At 63.4% G+C, this 18,563-nt stretch overlaps 11 protein-coding genes across 11 annotated transcripts; 5 read left to right on the top strand and 6 right to left on the bottom strand.

Annotated features, from left to right (window-relative positions):
* Window positions 1–370: 370 nt before the first annotated feature.
* OSTLU_18389 (predicted protein) lies at window positions 371–868 on the bottom strand (the record flags this gene model as incomplete). The annotated part of the gene is made up of 1 exon (XM_001421599.1): window positions 371–868. One exon carries the CDS (start codon window positions 866–868, stop codon window positions 371–373), a length of 498 nt encoding a protein of 165 aa, XP_001421636.1.
* Window positions 869–1,213: 345 nt separating this feature from the next.
* On the top strand, window positions 1,214–2,131 carry OSTLU_27876 (predicted protein; the record flags this gene model as incomplete). The annotated part of the gene is made up of 2 exons (XM_001421742.1): window positions 1,214–1,486; window positions 1,760–2,131. The coding sequence occupies 2 exons, from the start codon at window positions 1,214–1,216 to the stop codon at window positions 2,129–2,131; spliced, it is 645 nt and encodes a 214-aa protein (XP_001421779.1).
* Window positions 2,132–2,667: 536 nt separating this feature from the next.
* Window positions 2,668–3,024, top strand: OSTLU_8463 (predicted protein; the record flags this gene model as incomplete). Its single annotated transcript, XM_001421741.2, has 1 exon — window positions 2,668–3,024. A coding segment is annotated over one exon (357 nt), but the record flags the coding sequence as incomplete, so codon positions are not given.
* Window positions 3,025–3,106: 82 nt separating this feature from the next.
* On the bottom strand, window positions 3,107–4,831 carry OSTLU_18387 (predicted protein; the record flags this gene model as incomplete). Its single annotated transcript, XM_001421598.1, has 1 exon — window positions 3,107–4,831. The coding sequence occupies one exon, from the start codon at window positions 4,829–4,831 to the stop codon at window positions 3,107–3,109; it is 1,725 nt and encodes a 574-aa protein (XP_001421635.1).
* A 467-nt stretch (window positions 4,832–5,298) lies between these two features.
* OSTLU_40657 (predicted protein) lies at window positions 5,299–6,513 on the bottom strand (the record flags this gene model as incomplete). Its single annotated transcript, XM_001421597.1, has 1 exon — window positions 5,299–6,513. The coding sequence occupies one exon, from the start codon at window positions 6,511–6,513 to the stop codon at window positions 5,299–5,301; it is 1,215 nt and encodes a 404-aa protein (XP_001421634.1).
* A 272-nt stretch (window positions 6,514–6,785) lies between these two features.
* On the bottom strand, window positions 6,786–7,448 carry OSTLU_27872 (predicted protein; the record flags this gene model as incomplete). The annotated part of the gene is made up of 1 exon (XM_001421596.1): window positions 6,786–7,448. The coding sequence occupies one exon, from the start codon at window positions 7,446–7,448 to the stop codon at window positions 6,786–6,788; it is 663 nt and encodes a 220-aa protein (XP_001421633.1).
* Window positions 7,449–7,763: 315 nt separating this feature from the next.
* OSTLU_89316 (ZIP family transporter: zinc ion) lies at window positions 7,764–9,182 on the top strand (the record flags this gene model as incomplete). The annotated part of the gene is made up of 1 exon (XM_001421740.1): window positions 7,764–9,182. One exon carries the CDS (start codon window positions 7,764–7,766, stop codon window positions 9,180–9,182), a length of 1,419 nt encoding a protein of 472 aa, XP_001421777.1.
* Window positions 9,183–9,785: 603 nt separating this feature from the next.
* OSTLU_40562 (predicted protein) lies at window positions 9,786–10,142 on the top strand (the record flags this gene model as incomplete). Its single annotated transcript, XM_001421739.1, has 1 exon — window positions 9,786–10,142. A coding segment is annotated over one exon (357 nt), but the record flags the coding sequence as incomplete, so codon positions are not given.
* Window positions 10,143–10,224: 82 nt separating this feature from the next.
* OSTLU_27870 (predicted protein) lies at window positions 10,225–10,929 on the bottom strand (the record flags this gene model as incomplete). Its single annotated transcript, XM_001421595.1, has 1 exon — window positions 10,225–10,929. One exon carries the CDS (start codon window positions 10,927–10,929, stop codon window positions 10,225–10,227), a length of 705 nt encoding a protein of 234 aa, XP_001421632.1.
* A 2,029-nt stretch (window positions 10,930–12,958) lies between these two features.
* On the top strand, window positions 12,959–15,451 carry OSTLU_25613 (predicted protein; the record flags this gene model as incomplete). The annotated part of the gene is made up of 2 exons (XM_001421738.1): window positions 12,959–14,132; window positions 14,340–15,451. The coding sequence occupies 2 exons, from the start codon at window positions 12,959–12,961 to the stop codon at window positions 15,449–15,451; spliced, it is 2,286 nt and encodes a 761-aa protein (XP_001421775.1).
* A 37-nt stretch (window positions 15,452–15,488) lies between these two features.
* Window positions 15,489–18,563, bottom strand: OSTLU_27868 (predicted protein; the record flags this gene model as incomplete). Its single annotated transcript, XM_001421594.1, has 1 exon — window positions 15,489–18,563. One exon carries the CDS (start codon window positions 18,561–18,563, stop codon window positions 15,489–15,491), a length of 3,075 nt encoding a protein of 1,024 aa, XP_001421631.1.

The following is an 18,563-nucleotide window of genomic DNA, read 5'->3' as shown; positions in this document are numbered from 1 at the left end:
CGGCGCGCGCGCGAGTCGGTCAATGCGGCGCCGCGGCGTCGGGTACAGACGCGGCGTCGGGTACACATGCTCTATATTACACAGCGCGAGGCTATACGCTATAGTCTAGTATGTTGGTTTGATTCGTGAATGGCATTTTTGAACCGGAAAATCGGACGCGCGGCGGCTCGAGGTGCGAGCTTTCGCCGCGCGTCGTCACGCGGGTCGGCGGCGCTCGAATTCGTTTCGAGCGCCGCCGACGCCTTGACCCGGTAAAAATCCACCGCTCCCGTCGGTGCCCGGCACCGACGCGCGTAAAAACATTCAGTCGTATCGTAACCGCATCGTTCGGGGCCGGATCCATCGTCGGTGACGACGAATCCTACCGTCCTCAGCACGGCTTGAGCTCCGACACGTCTCGCAGCTCGCCCGAGAGCTCGCCCTTGATATCGATCCTCCCGATCTCCGTCCGCGCCGTCCCGCCCACGTTGCTCTCCACGTAAAACGTCATCACGCGCACGTTCTCAAACGCCGTCACGTCGAGCTCGACCTCGTCGTCGCCGTCGAGCTCGACGACTTGCGCCGCGCGCCGCTTGGCCGCATTCTCAAAGCTCAGACTCGGCGCGTTCACGAATATCTTCACCACCCGCGGCGCGCTCGCGTCCTCGCGCGCGTGCGTCGCGCTCGCGCCCGCGATTTTCACCGCGCGCGGTCGCACGTTGGACGTGAACTCCACGCGCAGGATGAGCTCCTCGTCGTCGTCGCTCACGAGCGTCGACGACGCCCGATCCCGCGGTCCGGGCCACAGCGCGTTGCGCCAGCTCTCGTCCGTCAGCGCGTTCAGGCACTCCACCGAGCGCTCATCGACGTGGTCGATCAAGTCGAGCATCGCGCGATATGGCGACGCGCGTGGCGTTGCGGCGCGTTTCGAACCGACGACGGCGCGCGATCGACCGCCGAGGTCAGTGTGAGACTACATATAAACACGGACACAAAAATCGCCCGATCACGGTCCCCCGCAATACGCACCTAAACCCCGTATTGTACACGCCGAATCCGGGACGCGCGCACCCAAAGAATCAATCACCTCCATAAAAACACGGACACAAAAATCGCCTAACCTAATCAACGCGAACGCCCCCCCCAATACGCACCTCAACCCCGTATTAGACACGCCGAATGCGCGACAATCACACGCAAAGCATCGCCCCCGACCCCCCCACGCGCGCACACGATGCCGCACGTCGTCGACAGCGACGACGACGCCCCGCCGCCGCGCGCCGCCTGGTGCCGCGCGTGCGGCCACGACCACGCGCCGGGCACGACGTGCGGCGTCTGCGGCCACCACCGACGCGTCGACGACGACCTCGACGACCTCCCGAGACCGCGATTGGGGCACGACGAACCAATCATCGAAGTCATCGACAAGTTTTTGTGCCTCGGCGCGTTCGAACACACGAGCAAGGAGGACGTGCTGCTGGCGTGCGGGATACGAACGGTGATGAACGTGCGTTTCGAGCGGGCGAGCGCGGCGGGCGAACGACGCGAGCGCGGGAAGAGAGAGGCGACGGGACGGGAGCGCGGGGAAGGGCGCGGGACTTGGGGGGCCCGCGCGCGAGCGGGACGCGCGCGGAGAGACGAGGAGGAGGCGAGCGCGAATGGAGGGGACGAGATCGAAGGCGCGAGACGACGGTTTGGGGACGATGTGGGATGGGTGGACGCGATCGGCGGGCGCGAAGCGCGGTGACTGACGAACGGCGCGACGCGCGCGAACGAACAGAGCGTGCCGCAGTGCACGCCGTGCTGTAGCTCTAGGCAAATAGACGTCTTCACGGCGCCGCGAAACGCGAATGACGGTACGAAATTGGATTTAGGGGAGACGGTGAGGAAGTTAGAGCAATTACACGTCAAGGCGAAGCGCGCGGATGAGGCTGGGGTGCCGAATAGGGTGCTGGTGTACTGCATGAGCGGGCACTCGCGCGCGCCGAGCGTCGCCGTGGCGTATCTGATGTATAGCGAGCGGAGGAAATTGGAGGACGCGATGCGGGCGCTGGAGCGCCGATACCCGCGCGGACACAAGGGCATTAAGCTCAAACCGAGCGATTTAGCAACTTTGGAGGAGTTTGAGAGGGAACTTTACCCGAACGAATGATTCTTTTACGCGCGCCCGACGCCCTCGTCCGCAGGGGGGGCGAGCGGCGAAGTCGCGCTCGCGCCGCTCTTCGCGTCTGTTTGAACAAAACCTCGGCCGAGCGGCGTCGAACCGCGCGCGCGCCCTGGACGTCGACGAATGATCCACCGACTATTAACCAACATTAACACTTACACGTCGCGCGCGGGCCCTCGCGCCGCCGCGAGGCGCCGCCGCGTTGCAATTCGACTTTCAACTTTGTCTTCGCCTCGGCTTCACTTCGCGCCTCGCGAGGTCCCACCGCGCCGATGTTTCGCCGTCTCGCGCGCGCGTGCGCCGCCGCGAGCGCGCGATGCGCGTCGTCGTCGTCGTCGTCGTCGTCGACCGCGTGTTTCGCCTCGACCGCCCTCCCGCGCGCGTCGGCGTCGCGTCCCCGGGACGCCGCGCCGCGCGCGTCCCAGAAACCTGCCCAGCTTTACGTCGCTCGCGGCGTCTCCGCGTCGCCGCGGATCGCGCACGGCGCGGACAAAAAGACGAAACTCACGCCCGAGAACTCGATCGAGGTGACGTTCGTCGAGCGCGACGGTGAGCGACGCGCGGTGCGCGGATTGATTGGCGAGAACCTGCTGGAGACGGCGCACCGGCACGACGTCGAGCTCGAGGGCGCGTGCGAGGGCTCGCTCGCGTGTTCCACGTGCCACGTCGTGTTCGAGGACGAAAAAGTGTTCGAGACGCTGCCGGAGGCGTGCGACGACGAGAACGACATGTTAGATTTGGCGTACGGGTTGACGGCGACGTCGAGGTTGGGGTGTCAGGTGACGCTGGAGCGCGGAGCGTTGGAGGGATGCGTCGTGATTTTACCGCGCGCGACGCGGAATTTCGCGGTGGACGGGTTCGTGCCGAAACCGCACTGAGCGCGGGCGTCGGACGGTGGTAGTTGTCTAGGGTTGATTGTCATTTGATTTCATTCGTTTCTCGCTCGTCTCGCGCGTCGCGTCAGTCGAAATAATCCTCCAAGTCGAGCTCGGGATCGAGTAAACTCGGACCGAAACGCGATAGATCGACGCCGTCTAAGATTAGGTTTTCGAAAGTTTCCTCGAGATCGGTGTCGCCGACGAGCACGGCGCCCATCATGCGACCGCGGACGAGGAGCACGCGCACGTACGTCGCGTCGGCGAGCGACTCGCGCTGGTACGTCGTCACCTCGTTCGCCGGGACGTCGTCGAGCTTCTGGGCGTTGTACAGCCCGAGCAAGATGACTTTGAGACCGAAAAACCTGGTGACGTGGGTAAAGATTTCGAAATTGAATCCGAGGGCGTCGGCGTCGCAGACGCCCGCGGCGACTTTCGCGGCGAAGGCGCCTGTTTGCGCCGCCTGGCTCCACAGTCGCATTTGAAACCACGGCGTCTCTGGGTTCGACGCGCGCGCCGACATCGTGCACGCGTCGCCGACGGCAAATATTGAGTCGCCGTACGGTCCTACGGTGCGCATGCACGCATCGACGAGTATACCGCCGTCTGATTTCGACCTCGGCGCGGCGACTTCGTCGAGCCAATCGCATCTCGGCTCGACGCCCGCGGCGGCGACGACGGCGTCCACCTCGATCGTCGTCCCATCGCTCAGCGTCAATACGTTGACGCCGGTGTTTGCGTCTTTACGCGCTTCGCGTATGCACACATTTTTCAGCACGCGAAGCTTCATGCGGCTGAGAGGCGCGCGCGCGTCGTCCGCCGCGCTCTTCGCTCTAAATCTGTCGAGCCAATCCGGACCGGCGGCGGCGCCTGATTCGCGCCCTCGCGCGCGCTTCTTCGTCGATCGTCCGGCACCGCGTTCGGGCGTCGGTGAGTCCCAGTCCACGTCCGCGCCGTCGTCGTCTTTCGCCTCGCCGTCTCGCCGTCTCGCGTCGAGCGCGCGCAGCAAGAAATCCGCGGCGTCGACGTCGAAAAAGGCGTCGCCGACTTCGCCGTGTTTCACCAACCACACCAATTCACACGCCTCCAACCCTCGCGCGCGCAAACCTCGCACACATAGCGCGTCGACGAGCTCGAGCGCGATCCCTCCGTTCCCCGCGATCGCGATCCGTTTCGTCTTTGAATCCGAATCCGCGCTCGCCGTCGCCGTCATCGAGCTCAACCGTCTCGCCAGCGCGTCCGCGCTCTCCACGTCTCGCACCTCGTGCGCGTCGACCGCTCCATCGCTCGCCTCCGGCAGTGGACATCGCGGCGTCGCCCCCGTGGCGACGCACAGCGCGCCGTACCGCACGCGCGCGCCGTCGTCCAGCGTCAACGTCTTCGACTCGGCGTCGCACGCCGCGACGCTCGCCGTCGCCGTCCGCGCCCCCAGCGCCTCCAGCGCCCCCAGCGCGTCCTCCCGCGCGCCGTACACCGACGCCCGCCGCGTCACGCGCTCCACGCGCTCGACCGTCTTCGCGCATCCGCCGCGATCGAGCAGCAGCAGCCTCGCGCCGCGCGCGCCGTCGCCGTCGCCGTCGCCGTCGCCGTCGCCGTCGCCACCCCGCGCCGTCGTCTCCAGGTACGTCCGCGCGAACGACGTCCCCGCCGCGCCCGCGCCGCACACGACGACGTCGAACGACGCCCCGTCCGCGACGCGCGTCGCGCGCGTCGTCGTCGCTCTCGCGCCGTCGCGACACGGCGCGCAGAATTCCGCGCGCGTCGTCGTCTCTCTCGCGCTCGCGCGCCGCGCGCGGCACGCGCCGCACATGCGAAACGCCGCGGAGGACCGCGCGCGTCGCCGTCGCGTCGCGCCGCGCGTCGACGCGTCCGCGCGGCGCGGCGTCGCGCTCTGACGATTCGATTCGTCGAAGCGAATCGTCACACCGCGACCGACGACGCGCGCGCGCGCGATGCGCGTCTCTCTCGCGCGCGACGCGACGCGCGCGACGTTCGCGCGCGCGGACGCGGCGCGCGCGACGATCGACCGCGCGACGGCGCGCCGCGCGACGCGATCTTCGCGAGGAACGCTATCCACGGCGCGCGGCGCGATCGACGCCGGGACGCGCGCGCGCGTCGGACGAGGCGAGCCGGCGAGCCGGTGCGAGTGCGTTGGATGGGTTTTACCTTGTCTTTTTGTATCTATACTATGCGTGTGTGTTCGCGCTAAAGGAGGAGTGTGTACACGAAGGTTCATGACTGGTCAAAATTTTGATTTGATTTCATACAAAACGACATTTACGCGGTGGCGCTGAGCGAAGCTTTGACGAACTCGTCTTCGTCGACGGGTCCCCACACTTTTGTCTTTTTACCGTCTTCAAGTTCGATCTGGTACGGGTTGCCCGAGTCCCACGTCTTACGGACGGTGCCGCGGCAGTAGCCGTCGTTGTCGGCGGCGCCCACCTGCGCGAGAACCGCGTCGCCCACCTTGAAGCGAAGCTTCGAGGAACACTTGCAATCCATGAAACCGTTGATGAGGGCGTCTTTGTCCAGATTTTTACCGATGAAGACGAAGCGGCATTCGCGCTCCTCGTCGGCTCCCCACTTGGCGTCGACGAAGCCGCCGGAGAAAAGCATGCCGACGCCCTGGAAAACAAACTTTTGATCCATGCCCGCAACGGAAAGAACACCCTTGTACCGAAACAAGTCCGCACCCATTGTTTGAATTATTTCGCCTATCCAGCGTTCTAATTTATTGATGTTGAGGTGCCCAGAGAATTTTGTGCTCGTCGAAGACACGGTTGGGTCGTGTTCATGCTCGCCCTCCGTGTTGAGGAATTCGGGATCCATTTTTAAGGTCTTCTCGAGCGAGAAGGAATTGATTCCGATCAAATTTTTCGGATCAACCTTGGAATACTGGCATCGGAAGATATCGGCGCTCGGATTAATTTGCTTGATCCGGCCCGTGATGGTTTCGAGTTCGTCTTCGGACACCAAGTCGGTCTTGTTGAGGAGTATCCGATCGGCAAAAGCGACCTGTTCGGCGGCTTCATTCTCCACACCCTCGGGTTTTTCATCATCGAGCCGCGTGAGGATGTGCTTCGCGTCCGTGACCGTGATGATTCCGTCGAGCACAAACTTTTCTCGAATGTCATCGTCGACGAAGAACGTCTGCGCCACCGGCGCCGGATCCGCCAAACCCGTCGTCTCGATGATGACGGCGTCGAACTGCGCGATCTTCGAGTAGAGCTTTTTCAGCGCCACCACGAGATCACCGCGCACCGTGCAGCAGATGCAACCGTTCATGACCTCGATGATCTCTTCGTCCGCCTTCTCCGACAGAATCCTCTCGTCGACGCCCACCTCTCCGAATTCATTTTCAATCACCGCGAAGCGCAATCCGTGCGTTTCGGATTCCAAGATTTCATTGAGGAGCGTCGTCTTCCCGGAACCGAGAAATCCGGTGAGAATGGTCACCGGCACGCGCGAGGTCTGGTCTTGCTCGTCCGCCATGTCGAGCGCCAACGTTCGTCGAGAGATGACGACAGCCGCCGACCCTTTCGCCTTTTCGGCCAACCGTCTGTTCGTGTCGACACGCGCGATCATCGTGGGCACGGGATTTTACACAATGTTAGGCTTATTGTACTCACAGTACGAATACATACGCGTGTGCACATCACGTGTGACATCATGTGGTGCGTGTAACTATATAGGTTGACTAACTTTATAATATAATATTAGAAGCGTAAAACGTTTCACCGTGTGACGTAAATGTGTCGTCATACCTAGAACCACGCGTGCCGCGCGTCGGCGCCGCGCGTCGGCGCCGCGCGCGCGTCCGCGTCCGTGATCTCGTAGCACGGGCACGCGTCGCCGTGCGTGAAGTATTCCTCCAAGAAATCTTTGAGCTCGAGTTCATCAGGCGCGCCCGCCGGTTTCGCGTCGTCGTCGGCTGCGCGAGGAATTTTCCGAGGCCGCGTCTCGGCGACGCCGCGCGCGGCGAACGGTCGCGCGATGTCGTTCCGCGCGGGGACCCCACCCGCGGGAAACACCGCGTTTGCATCGCTTCCTCTCACCCTCCCTTGCGGCATCGTCGACGTCGACGGTTTCTCCGTCGGAATATCCGCCAAGTCTAAGTCGTACTTCCACGCGACGACGCGCAACAACCACCTCGAATGTTTCAACTCCGCTCGTGACGTCTCCAACGCCAGTCTCAACGTCTCGTTCTCCCCGCGCAACCGTTCGCACTCCTCGATTCTCTCCTTCTCGTCCATTCGTTTGCGCTCGCGGTACCGTCGCACGGCGGCGCGATTGACGGCGCGATCGTTCGCGGGCGTTTTCCTTCGAGACGGCGACGCCGACGGCGACTCGCGCGCGATCTCGACGCATCGCGGAGGCAACGCCGAGCCTCGATCGTCACGTCGCGCGGCGCCGCCGACGGTCGTCATCCTCGTCGTCGTCGTCGTCGTCGCGCGCGGACGTACGAAGACACGCGTGTCGACACCTCGCGAGGTGTCGACACATGGTGTTCTCATGAATATCGAGTCATGACTCGAGAAGTACCCCCCTCGCGCCGGTTCGAGTCGTCTCGTCGCGATGCCGGCGCGCGCGGTCGCCGCACTCGACGACGCGCGACGACGACGACGACGACGAACGAGACGATGCACGAGACGATAGACGAGACGATGCGCGACGCGATGACGACGCGAGACGCGACCGCGGGCGCGGGACGACGACGACGACGACGAGGAGGCGGATGGAGGATGGGCGCCGCGCTCGGAGGCGCGGCGGTCGTCTCGAGCGCGCTCGCGGCGCGCGGCGCGCTCGCGTCCGGCGCGCACGCGCACTCGTTCGAATGGGCGGGGATCTTTGAGACTCCGGACGATGCGTACGTGTGGCAGGCGGAAAAGGTGAAGGACCAGTACGCGGACGCGACCATGAAGATGGTCATCTACGCCGAAACCGCCGCCGGACACGAAGAGCTCGAGGCTCGCGAGGACGCGGGCGAGGCCGCGCTCGAGACGGCGTGCACGACGGTTAAAACGCGAAACAGCGTTTTGACGCCCGGGAGTGGATGCGTCAAACTTCAATTTGATAACGCTTGGCACACGTCGTCGTTTAAGATTGATACGACTGGCGTCGCCGCCGTCTCGATTTTCGCCGAGCACGTTCCCACCGAGTTCGAGCGCGATACGCACTATCTCAAGGATGTCAACGGGGATGACGTGGAGCCAGTGGCTTCGCTTCCCGAAACGGTGACTACAAAGAAATCAAAACCGTGGTCCGACGCCATCGGGGCGGCGATCATCGTCAACATCGTCACGCTTTCCGGCGTCATCTTTCTCTCTCCGAGCTTCGCGAAGAAGCAGAAAGCGTACCCCGAATTCGTGAGTTGCATCATTAACTCCTTTGCCGCCGGTGCACTTCTTTCGGCTGCGTTCTATCTGATGTTGTACGAAGCCACGCATTTGATCAAACCCGCCGGTTCGGATGAGTCGCAACAAACCGCGTGGTGGGCGTCCGCGTCCGTCTTTGGCTTTCTCGTGGCGTACATCATCGATTTGGGCATCTCCATCGCGTTCCCTTCTCGTTTAGCCGAGACGAAGACGATCGACGCGGAGAACGCGATCAAAGGCGTTCAAGAAGATTGCGAAACGTGCCACTCGCACAAGTATCGCGTTCGAAGCGGCATCATCCTCGGAGATTTCATGCACAACCTCGTGGATGGCATCTTCATCGGATTCGGTTTCCTGAACTGTGGAAAGACCATGGGATGGTCGATCACCGCCGCGACCGTCTATCACGAAATCGCGCAAGAGCTCGCCGACTATTTGGTACTCACGGATCCCTTCCAGGGCGATCTCACGCCGTTTCGCTCGCTGTTCATGAACTTCATCTCCGGCGTGAGCGTCATCCTCGGCGTTCTCATCAGCGTTGGATCTGGAAGTAACAACGACTTCTGGCACGGACTTTTGCTCGCCTTTGGCGCTGGAATCTATCTACAAATCGCTGCCGCGGAGTGTATGCCGCGAGTTTCGGTGAGCGCCACTACGTCTCGTCTTCGCGCGGCGAGCCTCTTGACGTTCGTCGTCGGCGTCGTCGCCGTCAGTCTCGTGCTCCTCAACCACAAGCACTGCACAGCCGGCGGCGGCGGCGGCCACTCGCACGGGCACGCGCACTAAATAACGTTTTTATCTGTTTGTCATACGACATCGGTTTTCCATCGAACGCGACGCGCGCGCCAATCGTCCTCCTCGTCCTCCTCTGTCGATAAGAATCGGCGCGCATCCCGGGTGTGCCTCCCCCCCCCGTTCTCGAGTCATGACCCATCATTGAATTTCACACACACATTAGTACCTTTACACGTGATAGATACCTTTGGGTCAATATACGTATGATGCACACACGTTTCGCGTACACACCATCCAACACCATGCCCCTCTCCCCACGGGCCGCGGGGTCGATCCGAGAAGCCCCCCGTCACTGTTTACGCACACAGCCAGATATTCCACGATCCCACGTGGACATCGCATCACCGGGCGCGACGGCCCTCGGTCGCCGCACTCGACGACGCGCGAACGAACGCGTCGTCCGGTGATCGACTCGACCGCGAACGCGCGCGAACGCACGAGCGGCCGAGCGCGGGGACGCGACCGCGCGAACGAAGACGCTCGATCGCCGCGCATTCTCATTCTCATTCTTATTCGTACGCGCCACGTGGACGAGCCGGGATCACGGTCGCGCACGGCGCGGACAAAAAGACGAAACTCACGCCCGAGAACTCGATCGAGGTGACGTTCGTCGAGCGCGACGGTGAGCGACGCGCGGTGCGCGGATTGATTGGCGAGAACCTGCTGGAGACGGCGCACCGGCACGACGTCGAGCTCGAGGGCGCGTGCGAGGGCTCGCTCGCGTGTTCCACGTGCCACGTCGTGTTCGAGGACGAAAAAGTGTTCGAGACGCTGCCGGAGGCGTGCGACGACGAGAACGACATGTTAGATTTGGCGTACGGGTTGACGGCGACGTCGAGGTTGGGGTGTCAGGTGACGCTGGAGCGCGGAGCGTTGGAGGGATGCGTCGTGATTTTACCGCGCGCGACGCGGAATTTCGCGGTGGACGGGTTCGTGCCGAAACCGCACTGAGCGCGGGCGTCGGACGGTGGTAGTTGTCTAGGGTTGATTGTCATTTGATTTCATTCGTTTCTCGCTCGTCTCGCGCGTCGCGTCAGTCGAAATAATCCTCCAAGTCGAGCTCGGGATCGAGTAAACTCGGACCGAAACGCGATAGATCGACGCCGTCTAAGATTAGGTTTTCGAAAGTTTCCTCGAGATCGGTGTCGCCGACGAGCACGGCGCCCATCATGCGACCGCGGACGAGGAGCACGCGCACGTACGTCGCGTCGGCGAGCGACTCGCGCTGGTACGTCGTCACCTCGTTCGCCGGGACGTCGTCGAGCTTCTGGGCGTTGTACAGCCCGAGCAAGATGACTTTGAGACCGAAAAACCTGGTGACGTGGGTAAAGATTTCGAAATTGAATCCGAGGGCGTCGGCGTCGCAGACGCCCACGGCGACTTTCGCGGCGAAGGCGCCTGTTTGCGCCGCCTGGCTCCACAGTCGCATTTGAAACCACGGCGTCTCTGGGTTCGACGCGCGCGCCGACATCGTGCACGCGTCGCCGACGGCAAATATTGAGTCGCCGTACGGTCCTACGGTGCGCATGCACGCATCGACGAGTATACCGCCGTCTGATTTCGACCTCGGCGCGGCGACTTCGTCGAGCCAATCGCATCTCGGCTCGACGCCCGCGGCGGCGACGACGGCGTCCACCTCGATCGTCGTCCCATCGCTCAGCGTCAATACGTTGACGCCGGTGTTTGCGTCTTTACGCGCTTCGCGTATGCACACATTTTTCAGCACGCGAAGCTTCATGCGGCTGAGAGGCGCGCGCGCGTCGTCCGCCGCGCTCTTCGCTCTAAATCTGTCGAGCCAATCCGGACCGGCGGCGGCGCCTGATTCGCGCCCTCGCGCGCGCTTCTTCGTCGATCGTCCGGCACCGCGTTCGGGCGTCGGTGAGTCCCAGTCCACGTCCGCGCCGTCGTCGTCTTTCGCCTCGCCGTCTCGCCGTCTCGCGTCGAGCGCGCGCAGCAAGAAATCCGCGGCGTCGACGTCGAAAAAGGCGTCGCCGACTTCGCCGTGTTTCACCAACCACACCAATTCGCACGCCTCCAACCCTCGCGCGCGCAAACCTCGCACACAGAGCGCGTCGACGAGCTCGAGCGCGATCCCTCCGTTCCCCGCGATCGCGATCCGTTTCGTCTTTGAATCCGAATCCGCGCTCGCCGTCGCCGTCATCGAGCTCAACCGTCTCGCCAGCGCGTCCGCGCTCTCCACGTCTCGCACCTCGTGCGCGTCGACCGCTCCATCGCTCGCCTCCGGCAGCGGACATCGCGGCGTCGCCCCCGTGGCGACGCACAGCGCGCCGTACCGCACGCGCGCGCCGTCGTCCAGCGTCAACGTCTTCGACTCGGCGTCGCACGCCGCGACGCTCGCCGTCGCCGTCCGCGCCCCCAGCGCCTCCAGCGCCCCCAGCGCGCTCTCCCGCGCGCCGTACACCGACGCCCGCCGCGTCACGCGCTCCACGCGCTCGACCGTCTTCGCGCATCCGCCGCGATCGAGCAGCAGCAGCCTCGCGCCGCGCGCGCCGTCGCCGTCGCCGTCGCCGTCGCCGTCGCCGTCGCCACCCCGCGCCGTCGTCTCCAGGTACGTCCGCGCGAACGACGTCCCCGCCGCGCCCGCGCCGCACACGACGACGTCGAACGACGCCCCGTCCGCGACGCGCGTCGCGCGCGTCGTCGTCGCTCTCGCGCCGTCGCGACACGGCGCGCAGAATTCCGCGCGCGTCGTCGTCTCTCTCGCGCTCGCGCGCCGCGCGCGGCACGCGCCGCACATGCGAAACGCCGCGGAGGACCGCGCGCGTCGCCGTCGCGTCGCGCCGCGCGTCGACGCGTCCGCGCGGCGCGGCGTCGCGCTCTGACGATTCGATTCGTCGAAGCGAATCGTCACACCGCGACCGACGACGCGCGCGCGCGCGATGCGCGTCTCTCTCGCGCGCGACGCGACGCGCGCGACGTTCGCGCGCGCGGACGCGGCGCGCGCGACGATCGACCGCGCGACGGCGCGCCGCGCGACGCGATCTTCGCGAGGAACGCTATCCACGGCGCGCGGCGCGATCGACGCCGGGACGCGCGCGCGCGTCGGACGAGGCGCCGGCGCGCGCGAAAAAAAGGCGGACGTCCCGGACGTGGTCCGCGAGACGACGCACGCGCTCGCGGGGGGGCACGCGGTGCGAGTGGAGACGCGGACGCGCGCGAACGGGACGACGACGGCGACGCTGCGGGCGGCGGACGACGCGCTCCTGGAGCGGTGCGCGAGAGGCGAGGTCGAACTGCACTGGGCGACGCGGGCGGTCGATGGCGATGGGTCGTGGGCGAAGGCGCCGCGCGGGCTGGAGGCGAGGACGGGGAGTAGGGATTTCGGGGACGGGATCGCGTCGAGGAGCGCGTTCGACGCGAGCGGGACGCTGACGTTGGAGATGGATTGCTCGAACGCGAGCGAAGGGGACGTCGAGGGGTTGAGAAACGTTGGGTCGATCGTCGGGATCGTCGTGTGCGGAGAGTTTTGGGCGCACGCGGAGGACGGGGACGTGGAGATGAGGGTGAGAGAATCCGCGGCGGGCGGCGGCGGCGGCGCGGCGGGCGCGGAATCGTTGGCGCGACGCGCCGCCGAGCACGAGGGTGGGAGCGTGAACTTGTTCACGCGATTTTGCATGGTTGACGACGCCCTGGACGCCGCGTTGGCGATCGGGCCCGAGGGTGCGGCGCTCGTCTACGCGTGGTTGCGCCTGAGCTCGCTGCGCCAGTTGCACTGGTACGCCGGGAACAATTACCAGGGCAAGGACATGGCGAGCAAGCAAGAGCGCTTGGCGGGACGCATCGCGCACGCGGCGACGACGGCGCCGGACGCCACGTCGCGCGGACTCATGCGCGCCTCGCTCGCATTCTTACCGCGCGGAGGAGGCAACGGCGACGATATTCGCATGGGCATCTTGAACATCATGCGAACGCACGGCATCAAAGAGGGACATCGTCCGGGAATCGAGGATCCGTTCATCGCGCAGTGGCATCAAAAGCTTCACTCTAACACCACGCCCGATGATGTGAAGATTTGCGAGGCATACCTGCACTTTTTGCACACCGGTAACTGGGACGATTTCTGGGCGCACTTGTGGGATAACGCCGGCTTGACGCGAGAAGATTTGGCCGGTATGAAGGCGGGTTGGCGCTCGGACGGCATCCACGGCCCCGCGTTCCACATGCCGCAAATGATCGATTCTTTCAAACATTACTTGTGGGTTTTAAAGACCACGCACTCGGGCGGGGACGTGGACAGCGCCATGAACTTTGCCAGAAACGGTTTGCCCGGCGACTTGGCGTGGGAGGTGGACGATTTGCTGCAAAACCGCGACGCGTGGTGGGTGCCGGGGAAAATTATCGAAGTTCGTAAGAAGCTTCTCGGAGTTTGGCAACACGACAGCCCGAACCGAGACGTCGTCATGCTCGACGCGACGTTGGAAAAGTTTTTCAGAACCAAGGTGGAAGCCGTCGATTACGGCGCAATGTCCTCGGATGATTTGCTTTCGCTTCTCGAGCTTTCTTTGACGAACGTCGCGCTGACGAACGAGTCCACGCGCATCGGCGAGGGCTTAAAATTTCTCCAAGTCGCCATGGGTGACGGTCACGGCGAACGCTGGGGCGCGGACTGGTCGAAGACCATGGACGCCGCGCTCGATTTCTGCGCTCTCGCCATGGAGAGCGATATGGACTTTTTGTGCCGCGCTACGCAAAACGCTGCAGATATCATCGCGTCTAAGTCCACCAAGGCTGATCCCAAGTACTTGATCAACTTTGGGGAAGAAAACGTGCGCTCACACAGCCTGTTTGTCGTCTCGCAATTGATTTCGACGCTTCGTCCGGCGGTTCGAGCCGCCGCGGGTCGCTCGCCTTGGCAAATTGTCAGCGTCGGCGACGCCAGCCTCGAGACGTACGCCGGGATGGCGAAAGTTCAAACGCTCAGTGAGATTCAAGGCGAAGATTTTTCGTCCACTCCCATGGTTTGCTTCACCGAAACGCTCGGTGGGTTGGAAGACATTCCCGCGGGCGTCAAGGCCGTCGTCACCAAGGCGCCGGTCGATCTGCTCAGTCACATCGCCATTCGAGCGAGAAACACGAACGTGCTTCTCGCGAGCGTCGCAGATGACGTACTTTGGAACAAAGTCCTAGAGATGGCGGGTGAAAACGTGCGATTCTCTATCGCGGGTGAAGATGTGCAGATTGATAAAGCCAACGTCTCCGACGCGACGACGACGGCGAGCGCCAAGGCGACGACCAAGGTGTCTATCGCCCCTTACAAGCCCTCTGACGCGTGGCTGATTACTCCTGACGCGTACAGCAGCGATATTGTCGGCGGCAAGAGCAACAGTCTTTCGGAAATGGCCAAGGAACTCGCCGCAATGAACATTGCGAACGTCGACGTGCCAGGATCGTACGCGCTTCCATTTGGCACCTTTGAACGCGCCCTCGAGGAAGACGTCGACACTCGTACTGCGCTCGAAGCAGCCGTTGCCGCCATTGAGACAGCGACTACCGCCGAAGACCGCCGTGCGGCGCTCGCGGATGCGCGAGAAATCATCGCCACCCGTCTCGTGTGCCCGCAAGGTTTGGAATCCGCGCTCGACGAAGCGGCGGCGAAGCTTTCACCATCCGTCGACCTCCCGCGACTCTGGGACGCCGTTTGCGGTGTATGGGCGTCAAAATGGACAGAGCGTGCGTGGTTGTCGCGTAAATCCTGCGGCATCGACGACAAGGATCTCAACGTCGCCGTGCTTCTCATGGAACTCGTGGACGCCGAATTCGCCTTCGTGGTGCACACCGCCAACCCTGTCACCGGCGACGCGGATGAAATCTTTGGTGAGATTTGCGTCGGTCTCGGGGAAACTTTGGTCGGTAACGACGCTGGTAGTGCGCTCGGATTTACGGTGAGCAAGACAACGGGTGAGGTCACGCTTCGTTCGCTTCCGAGTAAGCTCTGCGGGCACTTTGCGCCATCCGGCGGTACCGTCATCGCGAGAAGCGACTCGAACGGTGAAGACTTGGAAAATTTCGCCGGCGCTGGTCTCTACGACAGCATCACCGCCGAGCCTACGGAAGAACGCGTGGTGGACTACACCGCGTCGTCTATCGTGTGGAACTCCCTCGCGCGCGAAGCGATGATTAGACGAATCTCCGACATCGCCAAGTCGGTGGAGAGCTATCGAGGCTCGCCGCAAGACATCGAAGGCGCCGTCGTGGGCGATCGCATCGTCTTGCTTCAAACGCGTGCGCAAATTTGCTAAATTGTTTCAATAGACGCTATAGTTTCGCTACATATATCTACTCTAATCGCATGCCTTCGCACAATCGACTGACGACGTCCGCGACGTCTCTCGACGCGCGCAATCGCGCGGCATTCGCGTCGTGCTTCACCGCCAACGCGCGCATCGCGCTCGCCGCAGCGTACACTACTCGCCTATCGTCAGCACTCAGCTCGCTGTCTTTTAATTTAGCACGAGCGCGAATGACATCACCGAGGATTTCCATAGCTCCGGCGTCGCCAGCCGCCCCTGCCGCGCTCGTGTTGGTGGCTAAATTTCTCAACGCGCCGATGGCTTCAACGCAGTGACGATCGCGCGCGAGTTCGCACAGTTTTGGCACCAAACCGATCGTTCGCGCCTTTTCTCGATTCTCTGCGTTTGCGCACACGAGCTCGCGAATCGCCGTCGCCGCTTCAATACGTTCGCTCTCGACGTTTGCGGCGTCCAATCTAGCCGCGAGCGCGCTCAACACCTCCGCCGCGGCACCTCGCTTGCGAACCGGGCGATGCGCCAACTGCACCTCGCTCTTTGCGCTCAGCGAACCGTGCACCCAGGCGTTGGAGACGTCAGTTTCAAGCGATGTTAAATTCGCCCCGGCATCTCGCAACTCGGCTAAAATTTCACTCGATCCCGCGACGAGCGCCCACGCTGCGGGCGTGCGCTTCCAACGATCCCACGACTCCAAGCCACCTTTGCGTGTCTTCAAGTGTTTACACGCGTTTGCCGCGACGCGCACGGTACTCACATCCCCGCTCCGCACTGCTAAGTGACAAATCGTTTGCTTATCCGCGTCCTTCGCTCCCGCTGGAGCGCCGGCGGCGAGCAACATTTCTAACATTTCAGAGTTCCCGCGAGCGGCGGCGACGTGCGTCGCGAGCGTACCGGCTGTGGCGGATGATGAACTTGCATCCGCACCGGCGGCGAGTAAAGTTTGCACTACGTCCACGGCTTCGTCGGCGAGGCTCGCGGCGGCGGCTCGAAGGTGCTCGCCCGATGCTTCGACGCCGGTCGCGAGCAAAGCGCGAACGACGGGGGCGACGCCGCGACCGCACGCCGCGAGCATGCGACGATTCGCAGATGTATCTCGCTGTGGCTCGACGGCGGTGGACGCGGGAGCGTTCACGTCGGCGTCTATACCTTGCGCTCGCAAATAATCAACGTAATCGCGAAGCACGGGTCTCGCGAATATTTCGCACGGTGCGAACGGGCCGTCGATGACGTCGAACGCGCACGCCGCGGGTTCTTCGCCGTCGTTGAGCAGCGCCGCAGCTTCGCCGTCGCGTAAACCAATTCGCGCTTCGCGCACAATTTCGCCACGCGCGGTATCGCGCGAGCGCACGATTCCGTCGTCGCTCGCCAGCGCTTTTGAAACTGCGAGAACGTTGAGTGAGGTTCCACCGAGCGCATCGAACGCGTCGAGGGCGCCGATATCGCTCGCGTCGCCGTGCCCCAGCGCGACAGCCCAAGCGTTCGCGACGACTGTTTCCAATCCCGCTTGCGGTTTCTCACGCTTAGGTCGAAACGCCTTCGTCTCGCCGCTCGCAAACCATTGAAGCAGTATCTGACGATTCGTTTTTCCACTCGAAGTCAAAGGCCATCGCGCGTGCTCGATGAAGACGTGTCGACGAGGCACCATGTGTCGCGGCAATCGTAGCTCGACGACGCGTTCGAGCGCGAACGCGTATAAATCTGCATCGCTCGACGCGTCGAACGTCGGCGAAGCTGCTCGTGCGTGGGAAGTCAGCACTCCCTCATTGGCATCGTAGAACACGACGGCGTCGTCGCATAGTGCGGGGCACGAACGAAGCGCGGCTTCGATTTCATCCAACTCGACGCGATGACCGCGAATCTTGACTTGGCGATCGAGTCTACCGCGCAAATACAAATCGCCTGCGTCATCGATGTACCCGCGATCGCCCGTGAGATAGACGGTACCGAATGGTGAGTGAACGAACGCACGTGCCGTGCGTTCGGGGTCGTTCAAATACCCGTCTGCGACGCAAATACCGCCGATGGCAACTTCGCCTTCGACGCCGCGTCTCTGCGCGAAGGATTGCACCGCCAATTCGCCTTCGCGCATTTCATCCACGACGAACACGCTGGCAAATCCTTCGTACGCTTTCCCCGCCCGATTCGTGCTTTCGTCTTCTGCATTGCGCATTCTTGCGTACGTTTGCACCACAGTCGTTTCCGTGGCACCGTACACGTTGTACAACGCCACGTCGTCGGCCCATAGTGCGATTGTGCTCTCGCGCATGCGCTCCCCCGCCAGCGATACGCATCGCAACTTCGGTGCGTCCACGATCCCACGCGGAAGTCGCGCCAGCGAGAACATCGTCGGCGTGCAACACACGTGCGTGACTTCGCCCTCTCGCAACACTCTCGCGAAATCGTGTTGAAAAGTCGCGCGAGACGCGACGACGACGGCGGCGCCCGCCGCCGCCGCCGCGCACGCGTCGCCGTGCCACAAATCGAACGTCGCGTTCGACGCCAAGCACACCCGCGAGCACGCGTCGATCTCTTCCACCTCACACTTCGCCCGTGCGTACGCCATCGCGCGTCGATGCGTCGCCGCGGCGCCCTTGCATTTTCCCGTCGTCCCGCTCGTGTACGCAATCCAAATTTCGTCGTCCTCTCGCGTCTCGTCCTCTTCCGCCTCGATCGCCTCCGCGCCCGCATTAATCACCTCCCACACGCGCACCGCGACACCGTCTTCTCCTAACACCGATTTTACCGAGTCTTCATCGCCGTCGTTCGCGCACAGACACGTCGTCGCGTTCGCGTCCCGCGCGACGTCCCGAATCCTGCTCGCCGGCGTCGCCGCGTCCACGTTCACCAAACTCTTCCGCGCCCGCGCGCACGCGTGCAGCGCCACGAACGCCTCGACGCCGTCGCGACAAAAGCTCAGAACGCGCGGATGGCGGTCGGCGCGCAAGACGCGCGCGAGGGCGTCGACGACGCCGTGTAACTCGTCCCAAGTGAAGAAGCACTTTCGGTTCTTCTCGCGCGCGTTCGGGACGAGGACGCACGCGATGGCGCTCGGGCGCTCGCGTGCGTTGCGACGAAGCGCGGCGTCGAGCGTGGGGGGCGACAT

The sequence above is a fragment of the Ostreococcus lucimarinus genome, chromosome 15, assembly GCF_000092065.1.
Source record: "Ostreococcus lucimarinus CCE9901 chromosome 15, complete sequence".
Classification (NCBI taxonomy): Eukaryota; Viridiplantae; Chlorophyta; class Mamiellophyceae; order Mamiellales; family Bathycoccaceae; genus Ostreococcus; species Ostreococcus sp. 'lucimarinus'.
Note: the sequence above shows the minus strand (reverse complement) of the source record. Positions and strands in the feature narration are given on the sequence as shown.